Source organism: Phaseolus vulgaris, chromosome 1 (genome assembly GCF_051622355.1).
Source record: "Phaseolus vulgaris cultivar YP4 chromosome 1, ASM5162235v1, whole genome shotgun sequence".
NCBI lineage: Eukaryota > Viridiplantae > Streptophyta > Magnoliopsida > Fabales > Fabaceae > Phaseolus > Phaseolus vulgaris.
In genome coordinates this window covers 51,113,103-51,125,705 of record NC_143498.1, presented here as the reverse complement: position 1 = coordinate 51,125,705, position 12,603 = coordinate 51,113,103, and the positions used below count along the sequence as shown (strand labels likewise).

At 34.8% G+C, this 12,603-nt stretch overlaps 2 protein-coding genes, 1 long non-coding RNA gene and 1 pseudogene across 7 annotated transcripts; 1 reads left to right on the top strand and 3 right to left on the bottom strand.

Moving 5' to 3' along the window:
• Positions 1-160: 160 nt before the first annotated feature.
• LOC137814833 (pentatricopeptide repeat-containing protein At2g21090) lies at positions 161-2,256 on the bottom strand. The gene has a single exon (XM_068617752.2). It carries the CDS (start codon positions 2,254-2,256, stop codon positions 571-573), a length of 1,686 nt encoding a protein of 561 aa, XP_068473853.1. The 3' UTR covers positions 161-570.
• On the bottom strand, positions 161-5,802 carry LOC150029687 (protein RADIALIS-like 3 pseudogene; annotated as a pseudogene). The gene is made up of 2 exons (XR_016514589.1): positions 5,162-5,802; positions 161-2,364 (listed from the first exon to the last, which is right to left on the bottom strand). The product of XR_016514589.1 is annotated as a protein RADIALIS-like 3 pseudogene (transcript).
• LOC137814836 (uncharacterized) lies at positions 3,718-4,811 on the top strand. The gene is made up of 2 exons (XR_016514591.1): positions 3,718-3,783; positions 4,247-4,811. It is a non-coding gene; the product is annotated as an uncharacterized LOC137814836 (long non-coding RNA).
• A 2,233-nt stretch (positions 5,803-8,035) lies between the features above and the next one.
• LOC137814834 (Peptide chain release factor 1) lies at positions 8,036-12,523 on the bottom strand. Of its 4 annotated transcripts, none has more exons than XM_068617753.2 (11): positions 12,275-12,523; positions 11,979-12,079; positions 11,589-11,687; positions 10,797-10,980; positions 10,620-10,668; positions 10,453-10,531; positions 10,178-10,252; positions 10,015-10,092; positions 9,133-9,291; positions 8,511-8,606; positions 8,036-8,426 (listed from the first exon to the last, which is right to left on the bottom strand). In XM_068617753.2, the coding sequence occupies exons 1-11, from the start codon at positions 12,405-12,407 to the stop codon at positions 8,235-8,237; spliced, it is 1,245 nt and encodes a 414-aa protein (XP_068473854.1). In that variant the 5' UTR covers positions 12,408-12,523; the 3' UTR covers positions 8,036-8,234. The 4 variants fall into 4 exon arrangements, with proteins under 4 accessions (XP_068473854.1, XP_090149609.1, XP_090149612.1 ...); XM_090293483.1 differs by having other exon boundaries at positions 11,589-11,691; positions 12,275-12,500; XM_090293486.1 differs by having other exon boundaries at positions 10,807-10,980; positions 11,589-11,691; positions 12,275-12,484.
• Between the last annotated feature and the right edge of the window lie 80 nt (positions 12,524-12,603).

Below are 12,603 nucleotides of genomic sequence, written 5' to 3'. Positions count from 1 at the left end.
TTAGGTCGAGAAGAAGTTGATTGTCATCATAATGTGACCGATCCACTCGTTGCACCTTAGAAAGCACTTTTGGCAAGAGTTTTTCAGTCCATCCATTATGAAGTTGAGCAAAATTGAGAGATTGAACTGATTTTTTCATATATAAATATACAGTAGCACATAATTTGTAACAAATTTATATTAATGAGTAATTTTTAAGATATAGGAATTAAAACTTAAAGATTGTAGAAGTATAAAATCTAAATAAGTACCTAAACCTTCCAATAAAACAAATAAGGTGTCAAGTGTCTCTCAGAATTTGCCACTGAACAGCTAGTGAAAATTATTATAAACGTCATTCAATTTTTTCATTCTTCTCCAATAAAATGGGCATTTAATTCTTCAGAAGCCAATGGGGGGAAATAAGTGATTGCCATTTCATCTGGAATGTTCCCTCGCCAGGGGCTTGAGTATGATAGAGACTTCAACATCCCTCTTGGGCTTTAATGTACCATGGGAATTCAATTGAGTAGAAAGAGTCACAAACTCATAAATTGCACAATGCACATAACCATTATCACTCGGCTGAGTTTACAGAACCCAACTAATTGCCTTCTGCTTTCTGATTTGTTTCACTTTCATCAAGTCCCTCAGTTCATTAACACTGCTCCATATTCCTTTCTCACCTTGGATCTTTGAAAGTATTGAGTAAGAAACAGGATGGTTGCTTTCCAGTTTGCGGATCCTCTCTGCAGCATACTCCCCGAGTTCTAAATTTGAATGCATGCCACAAGCTGCCAGCAGCGCACCCCACAACACCACGTCAGGCTCAAATGGCATATTCTCGATCAATTTTACTGCTTCATCAAATTGCCCTGCTCTTCCGTAGAGGTCCACCATGCAAGTAAAGTGTTCCATCTCTGCTTGGATTCCATACTTTGACAGCATAGAAGTGAAGTGCTTTTCACCTTCTTGAACAAGACCTGCATGCACGCACGCTGACAACACATTTACAAAAGTAACTTCATCTGGTTTAACACCAACTGTTTTCATCCGATCAAACTCCTTTAGTGCTCGGTTACCAAGCCCGTTCCTCGCAAAGCCGCCAATTATGGAATTCCATGACACCAAATTCTTTTTCAGAATGGACTCGAAAACAAGAAATGCTGCATCCGTATCCCCACATTTAGCATACATATCCACAAGCGAGGTCAATGAGATGACATCATCTGGTATGCCAGACTTGATAACACACAGGTGCACCTGCATTCCCACCACAAGAGAGGAACAACCAGCACATGCGTCCAACACACTTGAAAACGTGAAATGATTGGGACGAGTTCCTGACTTAAACATCAGAAGAAAAAGCTTCAATGCATCCATAAATCTCTTATTTTGCACATACCCACTGATCATTACCGTCCAAGACACCACATTCCTCTCACTCATTTTGTCAAAAACAGACCTTGCTTTGTTTATCTTCTTGTTTCTGATATAACCATTCACCAAAGTAGTCCAGGAAATTATGTTCCTCTGGGGCATCGCATCAAAGTTTGTTTGTGCATCATCCATTCTTCCCACTTCCATATAACCAGAAACCAAAGCATTCCAAGATGTGACATCTTTCACCAATATATCATCAAACACACGCTTAAAAGCCTCTTCCTCTCTTAAATTCGCATAAGCTCTGATCAATGAAGAACCAACAAACACACTCAAGTTAAGTGCCAAATGAAGCGCTAGAGCATGAACCTGGGGAACCAAAACATCCAACTTAGTACTTATAACTGTTCTGAGCAGTGTGGAGATGGTATAGTCATCCGGGGCAACACCAGATCTTCCCATTTGCAAGAAATGGCGGTACAACCCCTCAGAGTCCGTGATTCTACTAAAACCAGAGAGCATGATATTCCAGGAAACAGTGTCTTTAAGGGGCATTTGGTCAAACAGGTTGTGGGCATGTTCAATTTGATAGTGTTTGACGTGCCCAGTCATCATCATGTTCCAGGAAACAAGGTTGCGGGATGAGGGATTATCGTCAAACAGTTTACGAGCCTGGTTTATGTTGTTGTCTTGTATGTGAGCGTCGATCATGTAATTCAGCTTTGCGGATGTGACCGTACACATGTTGTGTGCGCAGAAACATGGTGTCCGCGACAACAATTGAAACATTTCTGCATTTCTTCTTTTATTCACAATGAATTCGTGTTGCTTTATTGTTCTAAGAAAATACACTTGACAATTGGATACTACACATTTCTGCACCCGCAACATCATTATCCATAGAACCTTAAATTTTATGTTAATCGATCAAGTTTCAGCATCCTTCAACTATTTCAACCTGTTAGAATTGTCACCAGTTTGTGAGCACTTATCTACTTCAACCTGTTAAAGAAAGAATTGGATACTTAATTTTATGATTTTCAATCATTTTTAATTATAATAGTAAAAAAAATGTAGTACAACGATTTTGCATGTTGACATGTTGATAATTAATCTAAATTCTTGATGCAATATTTCTCTAAAGCTAAAGGAATTTTAAACTAAATTTTTGTAGAAACCCTTCAATAAAATGGTATGCTGAAAAAAAAATCAACACATTAAATGTTTCTAAATCTCTTTATTTGCAAGCCAATTTATTTACAGAATTTTGGAATTTTGTTGTCTCACATCTCAAAAAATAAACCCCCTTATGAATCGTTATAGAATAAATCTCTTATCTTGATTAATATGAAAGTTTTTGTATTCTCCAATCTCGAAGAAGCAAACTTCAACCATACTTAAGGAGGAAACTAAAAATTTCTTTTACATGCAAATATGCTGAAATGAGACACTACAAAATTTAAGATTTCAACCATAAACCCTAAAAAAAGAAAAGTTTTCCATATATAATATTATTGACAACTTAATTACCCTCTCCATAGAAAGAAAAATAACAAAAGTATGAAAATGATTGCTTTCCTTGGAAATGTTTGGTTTATGTTTGGAAATGTAACAAAACCATATAAATGTATTTTTCTTTATTGTGGAGGTTCAGTGGTTCCATTCAACTCCTCACTGTAAACCAATACTTTTTTGTATTTGATGAAAAGAAATTGAGAAGGGAGAAGGACCCACCATGTGTTTCTCCTTCCTTCCACCATCCCAAGTTTTATCTTAATTGCCATTCATACCACCACCTCATTTTGTTTAACTATCCACTTTTATGTTATCACAAGAAAACTCAAACAAAGGATCATGTTCATGTTCGGTAGTTATGTTTGGTGAAATTGTTCAGTAACATTTGGACTCTGCTAGTTGTACTTTTACTAAAAAAGGAACACTTGCTTTCACCATCAGATGAGTAGATCGATTGTCATTATATTCGATGAGTTGTCATTACATTGACAATTTAAAAATTGCAAATTGTCACATTAGCTGATGGATTGATACTGTACAGAAAAATTTACCTTGACAGTAGATAATTTAGAATGGTAACTTAGCATCTCCCCAGCAGAAGAAAAGCACAGTGGTGGTGATAACACATGGTGAAAGGTAGGTCTCCTTGAAGTTTCTTTTTCACTTTGAAATGGAATTAGCATTAGTGTACTACCAATATCATGAAGTAGTACAGGCCAACGTTGGACTGAAATTTGTTAGTACATGCTTGTACTACAAACCATTCATTCCTCTCTCTCTCTGGTACACTTTTTATAATTATAATTACCAGTATTATATATAGAGATGGGTTGTATGAAATGTATGCAAAAGTAATATGCAAATCCAGTTTTTAGAGGGTGGTCAATGATGTTGATGAGGATAGAGGTAAGTTAGTCTATCCAAAGTTTGAGGGGTCAAAGAGAAGAGACAGGACAAAGGCTGGGAAAAGGCAGAGCAAGAATGTAGCTATTGACAGAAATGGTGAAGTGAGAATGAGAGGAGAGAGATATCTGTTGTGGCTACGCTCATGCACTGCCTCTTCCCTGGCTCTCTCTCTTTCTTGTTCCCTCTTCTTTTATTTATGTATTTACTATTAAAAAGGGTTTTAATCATGTGTGTGATCTACTAAGCAATCTGATTGGCTCTATAGCTGGAGAATGCTCTGATTGATGCAATGTTTTTTAAACTTTGCATCAGCTCTTTTGGATCCACTCCTATTACTGCTAATGTGGTATCTCATGCACAATTGTCAAGTTCCATACATTCACAGTTGTCTGGTTGTGATTGTTTTTATGTCTGTTTTTTTTAAGGTTAATAATTGCTTCCACTGTGTTAACTCATTGGCAAGATCTTTAGGTTTCTGACAAGTGGGGGAAGAAAGAATTCTCAACCAACCATCCTCTTGGATCAAGTATTTATTAGTAAAAATCAAACTCTTCGATCGTGACTCGATTATGTAACTTGCAACAATCTTTTCCTGAACAATTATACGGAACTTGTGATCTTGAATCAAATTGATATTAGATCAAGCGTTTATCACTACATCAAAAAGTTACAAGTGAAAGTCACGAGACAACTCCTTGGTCAAGAGAGGACTAATCCATGCACAGCAATTCGATTTTTAGTCCCAATGAATAATTGATAATTGATAGCACTTGCAACACAAGCTGCCCTCCCGGGTGATTACATTTTGGGACCAATTGTAGGACAGCTTATCTGCCAATTTTGAAGGAAAGATTCAAGTGATGCCACATTCTGGATTCCAATGAACATAAATTTCTGTGTATAAAGATGGACACTGAAATCATGTCAGGCTTTTCTTTTAGACCTTTGTGCTGTAGTACTGTATATTGTTCATGATATGAATTTTAAAATGTTTCAAAATTTAGAAATAGTAACCTTATATTTATCCATGTTTGAGTTATTTATCACTTCCAAGTAGCCAATGTGATTGCAGCTTAAAATGGATACGATTCTCTAGCAGAACGTGTGTTTTGGCCTAATTCAACAATCTAGAGAGAGAATATCCAACAACAGCAAGAGACATGAACTAATTGAATCAGACAATGAAATGGGAAAAAACATCATCCAGAATCAACCTGATTGCCCCATAGATACAATGAAGAACCAAAAACAGAAGCTACAAAACGAAATCTGAGTAGCTAGACTCTAGAGATTTGAACACAAAATCAAGTACGACCCTCAGAAAGATCAAGAGGTAGAATCAAACAGAAAAAGAACAAGAGAAACATAAATGAATTACCATTAGCCAAGTTGATCCACTGATGCGTTCTGCAACCTTACATCATATTATTTCCAATTGAATGACCAAGCTGGAATCAACATATCAAATCAAACAGCTTGATAAACAGAAACATGAGACCAAACAATTTCATAACAGATATTGGTTGCTTCCATTCTAAAAGAATATCGTGTTCAACCAAATAAAAGGGAGTTACATGCTTGTATCGTTGTGGGACAAGCATATGGACTCCTTACACTCAACTAGGACAACAGGCATAACTTCCCCAAGTTTATGGTCCAGTTTTCCAGATTCTATAACTAGTAAATCCTTGAGAAGGATCACATAATGTTCTTGAACATCTCCTGCACTTTTTTGTCCTCCAACCATGGCTGCAACCACTTCCCACCGTTCAGGGTGTTGCTCATCTACCACTGCCAAAGCTAGCTCAAACAACTTGTTCTCCTCCCAACTCCAACCACACAAGCTGTTAGCAAAATCTTCCATCTCACTCACTCTGGATCCCTTCAGGGCACTCTGAGGAAATTGAGGATTTCCTAGTAATTCTTTCACATTAGATGATTTCATGGTATGTGTTCTCAGACAAAATCTGACACCCCTTATGATGTCTGGGGAGTTAGATGTTTGCAATGACGTGCCAAATAGTTTTCTTTGGAGTATTTAAATGGGTCTTTTTTCTTTATTTTTACATAAACTAGAGGTATTTTTTACTAGAAGTAATCTTCTTTAAATTGAATATTAAAAAAAAAACATTTCTTACAAAAGTTTTAATTGAAACATACAAAACAATCTCGCATTTATTGATGTTCACAGTCATTTTACAAGGATATTTCTTTCTTTACCCAAAAGAAAAAAAAAAAAGTGTTTGCATTATACTAATATTGTCCCTCTTATAAGTTAGATCTACGTTTTGGGCAGTTATGATAGAACGTGTGATAATGAAAAGTGGATCCTATGGCACCCAAACAGGAAGCATAATATAAACAATGTATTAAATAAAGCACCTCGTTATCCATTTCTTGCCCAAGTTGGGATCTCTATTTGTTTATAGAGGTCCAAATCTAGCAATTCATGTCATCTTCAGCTACACCATATCACACTTTGAAACCTACATGCGTTATAATACTTTTTATATATATTTTTTTTTTATTTTGTAAGTGCAACTTGGAAGATTAACAAACAGGAATAATGGCAAGCTATCTATCAATCATTTTTATTTTATTTTTTTCCTTCAAAATTCAATCCTCTCTGCCTTGCAAGAAAAGGAATTAAGATTCAATAATGTTTTGTCCTTCTTAAAGATTCGACACTATTTGACTCGCCATGTATAACTGGGTCACTTTCAAGTGCTATATTATGTCTACCAAGACTGAGATCTGGAACATTGAAATGAAAACTCAAGGACAATTCATGCCATGGCCAGGACTACAAAGTCAAATTTGATACATTCAATTTTCAATAATAAAATTATATTGGAATTTACTGTTTGTAACTATCAAGTCTTTTTATGGAAAAGTTGTAATGGGAAATAACCCTTCAAACGTAAATTTAGTAGCTTTAACCTTTTCATTCTCGATAAGTATATCTATGTGGCTAGAGTAAAATAATTTTGAGAATAATTTGGTTTTTATAAAAAAAAAATTGAAGTATTTTATCGTAAAATATGTTATTTAGATGAGAAATTTTAAAAGAAATTAAAACGTACGAGAATAACTTAATTTGGCATATTTCTTTCAACATAAAATTTTGAAATTTTCATACTATCTTCCCTTATATTTCTGTATATTCTTTTTATATTTATCTCATTAGTTTAGTTAGTATCTCAACTTTAATCAGAATGGTGAAGGTTAAGGCATAGTGACTCAAAAACGTTTAAACAAAGTCGATTATATTTTGTCGTTGAAAGCACTGGAATATTTATATTTCTCAGTTAACATTAATCCACATCAGTGTCAATCATACTCTCTTTTATCATAAAGATTTTTTTTTATCATTATTATTCTTTGTCAAAAGTTTGTCAGATTGGATTTTTTTATCATCTTTGCTATTAATTTTTTTTATGAATTTAGAAAAAAAAATCAGTCAACATCCAATGTCTGTCAAATATTAAGCGTAGCAAAAAATCTATATTGAGAGCAATACATAAATATCCAATGTCTGTCAAATATTAAGCGTAGCAAAAAATCTATATTGAGAGCAATACATAAATTGGAATTCTTTGATAAGATTGTCTAAGTGGTATATGAATGGGGGACAAAAATTTAATTTTAAGTAAAGTCTTATATTCAAAAAAAATTTAATAAAAATATAATATAAAGAAAAAGTTTCAATTAGTTAAAAAATTAATCATCTTTATTAAAATATTTTTGTAACAAAACTTTGATAAAATATTCTTATACATTTACATACATATATACGAAAAATAGATGCAAAGCAAAATTTTAATTATTTTTAATCAAAACTTCTAACCACCATTATAATTGAATTTATATTTTGATTTGAATTAGTAGTAGGAATAAGTTTTTTTTATAATTAAATAAAATTTTAATTTTTGAAAAAAAAATATTTTTCTTATATAGGTTGACCGGCAAGCCATGAATCGAGGATGAATGAAATGAGCTCGTACTCCTTACGCAAGACGGACCAACCCAACCTACATTTTGAAGGTCAAACTCGGAACAGGCTAGCCTGAATTGTCACCCCCTATATTCTTGTCCACCGAGCATGGTCTAACTGCCTAAGAATGAAGCAACTCCAATAGTTAAAATAGCCATTCCAAGGAGATGAAATTATGCAGATTGGCCACACTAACCCTACTCTTATGTTAGGAATTAAATAATTTAAAAAACGAGAAACCTCACTCAGGTCAACCAATGCAAAAACAAAAAATATAGGTCTTTTAACATTTCATGTTTCACCATCTCTCAAGCCTCTCTCATGTAAGTGATATATATTATCTCGACTTATTCCTCTGCCTTGCATCATACGCAAAATATGAAAGTTCATTTTTTTCAGAAGCAAATTACACTAATAAGATATTAATAATCAAGAAAACTTGAATCCGCTTGTTTTACTAAGACGAACTAAAAGTTGCTATTGCATCCATTTCTTCCTGTAGTAGAAGGGCATCAATGAAGACATCAAGATTTTCACCTTGCATCACATCATCTACCGAGTGATAAGTGATACCAACTCTATGATCAGTTACCCGGCCCTGAGGGAAATTGTACGTTCTGATGCGTTCAGATCTATCCCCACTACCAATCTGAACAGTTTGACAAACGCCAAGTCATTCCAGAATGCAAAAGGGTATGGAAATTGAACAATTTTATTATGATAACTCTTCTACCTGCTCTGATCGAAGCTTTGATCGACTTCTATGAAGTCTTAGCCTTTCCATTTCATATAGTTTTGCACAGAGTACCTTGAGAGCTTTGGCCTTGTTCTAATCGGAAATGAAAATGGCCGATATAGAGTGTAAGAACAACGAACAGAGAAACAAAAACAGTGAATTTATTGCAGACCATAAATAACCAAGTCTGCCTCGTCAAAAGAGTAAGAAAGGCCCGCCCTTACAAAAAATATTCTAATTACAGAAACAAGAATTTTTTATTACTTGCATAATGATTTTTTCTGCCTTTTCAACTAGTTGACAAAGCTACCTATCCACATACATTAGCATGTCATAGGAAAAGCATAACTAATTAAGAAATTAAGTCGTTACACACACCAAAACATATTGCCTCAATAATTAATCTCTTCAAGTATAGGAAAAAGTTATTCAGGGTGAGTTAAATTGCATGTCAATCAAGAGGAATTGAAGCAGTATTATAAACTCCAGCTCACAGAATTTTGGAGTTAATTGAGGCACTCTATAAATTAAAAAAAAGAGACTGTGTACCAAAAAAAATGCACATTGCCAATAAAAAAATATTAAATGTGAATCATGCCAAATATTTTGAACCACTTACCATATGTTGAGACCGCTCATCTTGTATAGTAATCATAATCCCTGTTGGAATGTGGGTTACTCTAACAGCACTGTTGGTTGTATTTGCATGCTGACCACCTGAACCACCAGATCTATAGGTGTCGATTCTTAAGTCTTCATTCTTCAATTGAACGTCCACCTGCATATGGCACAAGCATAATAACTATGAGTCACCAGAACGAGCAAAGTAGGAACAAGTCAGTTAGATAACCCATAGCCGAATAATTAGTTAGCCTGGGGCCAAGATAATTAGGGAAACAAAGGCATGTCAATAAATACAAGGGTTCAGAGGGAGGCACATCTTGTCATTTGTAAGGAATTAGAGCCTTTTGGCTCGGGAGGTGCACTCCCTTGAAGAATGAGTGAGTGTTCTATTTTGTAAATAAGGAAGTTCATCCTTGTATTTTCAATAAAGATACCAGAATTCTATCAATTGGTATCAAAACATTCCACCTTGATCTTGGTTGCAAACAAGTGGTGTATGGTATTGTAGCATTTGTTTGGGACTTGTTAAAGAGCTAGCTTTGGGCTGAGGAGCGTGGCAAATGTTAGGTTAGGATTCAAATGTAAGATATAGGAGTTGACCCTCACATTAGGTGTATGGGTTTCATAAGGCCTTAAGTCTTCAACTATGACAGTATGGTTCTCCTAAGGTCTTAACCAAGCCTTTGTAATTCCATTCATCAACCTAACAGAACCAAAGGACGAAAATAGAGACATAAATCATATGTGAAGTCTTTTTCTTCATAATTATTTTAGAGTAACCAACAGTTGAATATACTTTTTCATATTCTTAAAATCAACAAGCATTTAAAGTTTCTTATCACAGGCCATTGATTCAAAGGAAGAAATTGCTAATTACCTCATCAGCCTGAGGAAGAATTGCAACAGAAACAGCACTGGTATGAATTCTTCCCAACTTTTCTGTCACAGGAACTCGCTGTAAAAAGTAGAATGTAAGTGGTTGACAAAAGTAGATGTAATTATAGTCATATAGATTATATCTGAGAGGTGGTAACTAAAACCTGGACACGATGGATTCCACTCTCAAATTTTAGTTTCCCATAAACACCAACTCCTGCAATTGCTGCACTAGCCTCCTGCGAAAGAATAGTCCAAACTACATCAATTGCAGGATGATATTCAATTCTACTAGCAGGAACTTGTGGCACACAGTACAAAACAAACAGAAAGTTGCAATGTATGGTGTATGCCACAATCAATAATCCAAAAACAATAGGGGGAAAGCACCAAAAACCTCTTCATATTTATTGACTACAATAATATAAGAAATATGTACCTTGTACCCTTTCAGATCAGATTGAGCTATATCTACTACTTCAAATTTCCAGCCTTTCTTGAGAGCGTACTTCTCATACCTATATTATGTCAAACAAGATCGCATTTAGAAAACCAACTACAGTTCCTAAATCTATCAAAATTCCAGTTAAAAAAATGAAACCTTACATTCTAAAGATATCCATTGCAAACAGGGAAGCCTCCTCCCCACCAGTACCTGGACAAAAATGGTATAACAAAAAAGAAAGCAGAGTTAAAAGCATACCAATACCATAATAAAGTGAAGAACAAGATAGTTTCATAACCAATAATAATAGATATCTATTTTCAGCCATGATATTTTACCTGCTCGTACCTCCAAAATGCAATCCCTTTCATTAGCATCGTCCTTAGGAAGTAATGACTTCAGCAGCAAATTTTGCAGTCTTCTTTCTTCTTCTATGGCCTGAGCCATTTCCTCTGTAGCCATATTAAGCATGTCTTTATCCTCAGAACATTCCTCGATTAGTGACTTCAAGCCATCAATTTCCTTAATACAGTAAATCAGTAACATTAGATAATGGGTTGGTTTGTTTGTGCTTATTTTTGTTTTTAAAAAGAATTGCTTATTTAATAAAATAAGTAGATTTTTATGTATTTGACTAATCTACTTTTTTAAAAATAAGTAGTTTTCACTTATTTTAGTAAAAAAATCCTATGTGCTTCTTTTCCCGCTAGGTGGGGACAACTTAATGGAACAATTGATACCATTATACACCATCAACTTTATGTTTGCTAAGCGCGTATGATTAACTAAATATCTGGCTATAAGAATGAAGTCATAACACACAGATTTCGACAGTAAAAATTCCCTCTTCAAATTAAGGTTAAACTCCAGCTTAAAATTAAGACACAAAATACTTTCAGTTTTAACTCAGCTTAACTACATAATTTAATGTTTTCTTAAGGAAAAAGAAGTCCCGTTCCAAAGAAAGATAATCTGTGTAACCAAACCATTTTAGAAAATCATACACTGATTACAAGACATATTGTTGTTCTCTACATCTTTGTTATTCTTAAAAAGTAACGGTCCTGTAACACCACTTGACATTCAGGTAAGTTGCTGTTTGGTAATGTAAAGTTGCATGACCTCATTACCTTCTGTATGGTCCTCAATTCATTAATAAGGTCCACAGAACCACTTAGCTTCCGAAGCTCCTTGTTAGTTCTCGCGTATTCTGATGGCGATGCTTCTGGCTGTCTTCAATGAGAAGCAGAAATTAAACATAAGATAATGAACTAAAACACAATCCAATTATAAAAATTAACTTATGCTTAATTGTATCTTGGTTGTATTACGGCTGAAGGATGACTATGACCCCTTCACAATTTTTTGCTCAAATTTAATATCCTTTAATTTTTTAACTGTTATATAATTAAATCCTTCCACTGGTTTTTCTCTGCCATAAAACCATCAAATTCTCACTTTTACTCACTGAAAACGTCGAAAGAGAGTTTTTGAAAAAAAGAAAATCGCAACTGCATTACCTGATTTAGAAGTTTGTTTAGATATGCAGTCCTGTGCTCAACTGCGGAGAGTCTTTGTTCCATTATGTTCAAGAGCTGAGGGGACAGTGGAGCTTGCACTTCTGTTAACAACAATAGTTACACACACACTAAACACAACGACCTATCGCTGTTTCTAATAACTTCAAACCAATTATAACTACGAAGCATCGCTTGCTCTGAACAATCCATTATTGATGAATGAATATAAGCATTTTACATGAAATTAAAATAAACCCAAAAACCTGAATGCGTAAATAGATTGAACAAAGAATTACCGGAAGAATAAGAACGAAGGAAGAACGGAGCTCGACTCCGGAAATTGGGAACTGGGAATTCGGACTTTGAATCGAATTGCTTTCGAAACTGAGAAAGAAAACGGCGAAATATAAAGCTCCCACGAAATCTCATCGTTAATACCTTTCTCTGTGTGGATGAGGCGAAATGAATAGTTTCCGCAGGCAAGTTCTCTTCTCTGCTTTGCTTTCACGTTTCAGTAGGGACATTGAGGTGAAAGGGAGAACTGCAAATTTGACAGTTCGTGTCGACCCGCTACGTAAGCCCATTGGGCCACCCTCTTTACCTTACTTCTTACACCTTCCTACTT

Excerpts from the sequence above, each read along its gene's own strand:
- LOC137814833 (XM_068617752.2), bottom strand. The coding sequence starts at position 2,256 with ATGATGTTGCGGGTGCAGAAATGTGTAGTATCCAATTGTCAAGTGTAT.
- LOC137814834 (XM_068617753.2), bottom strand. The coding sequence starts at position 12,407 with ATGAGATTTCGTGGGAGCTTTATATTTCGCCGTTTTCTTTCTCAGTTT. Across the intron at positions 12,080-12,274 it reads CCTTCGTTCTTATTCTTCCG|AAGTGCAAGCTCCACTGTCC; the intron begins GTAATTCTTTGT and ends TGTTGTTAACAG. Across the intron at positions 10,669-10,796 it reads CATTTTGGAGGTACGAGCAG|GTACTGGTGGGGAGGAGGCT; the intron begins GTAAAATATCAT and ends ATTTTTGTCCAG.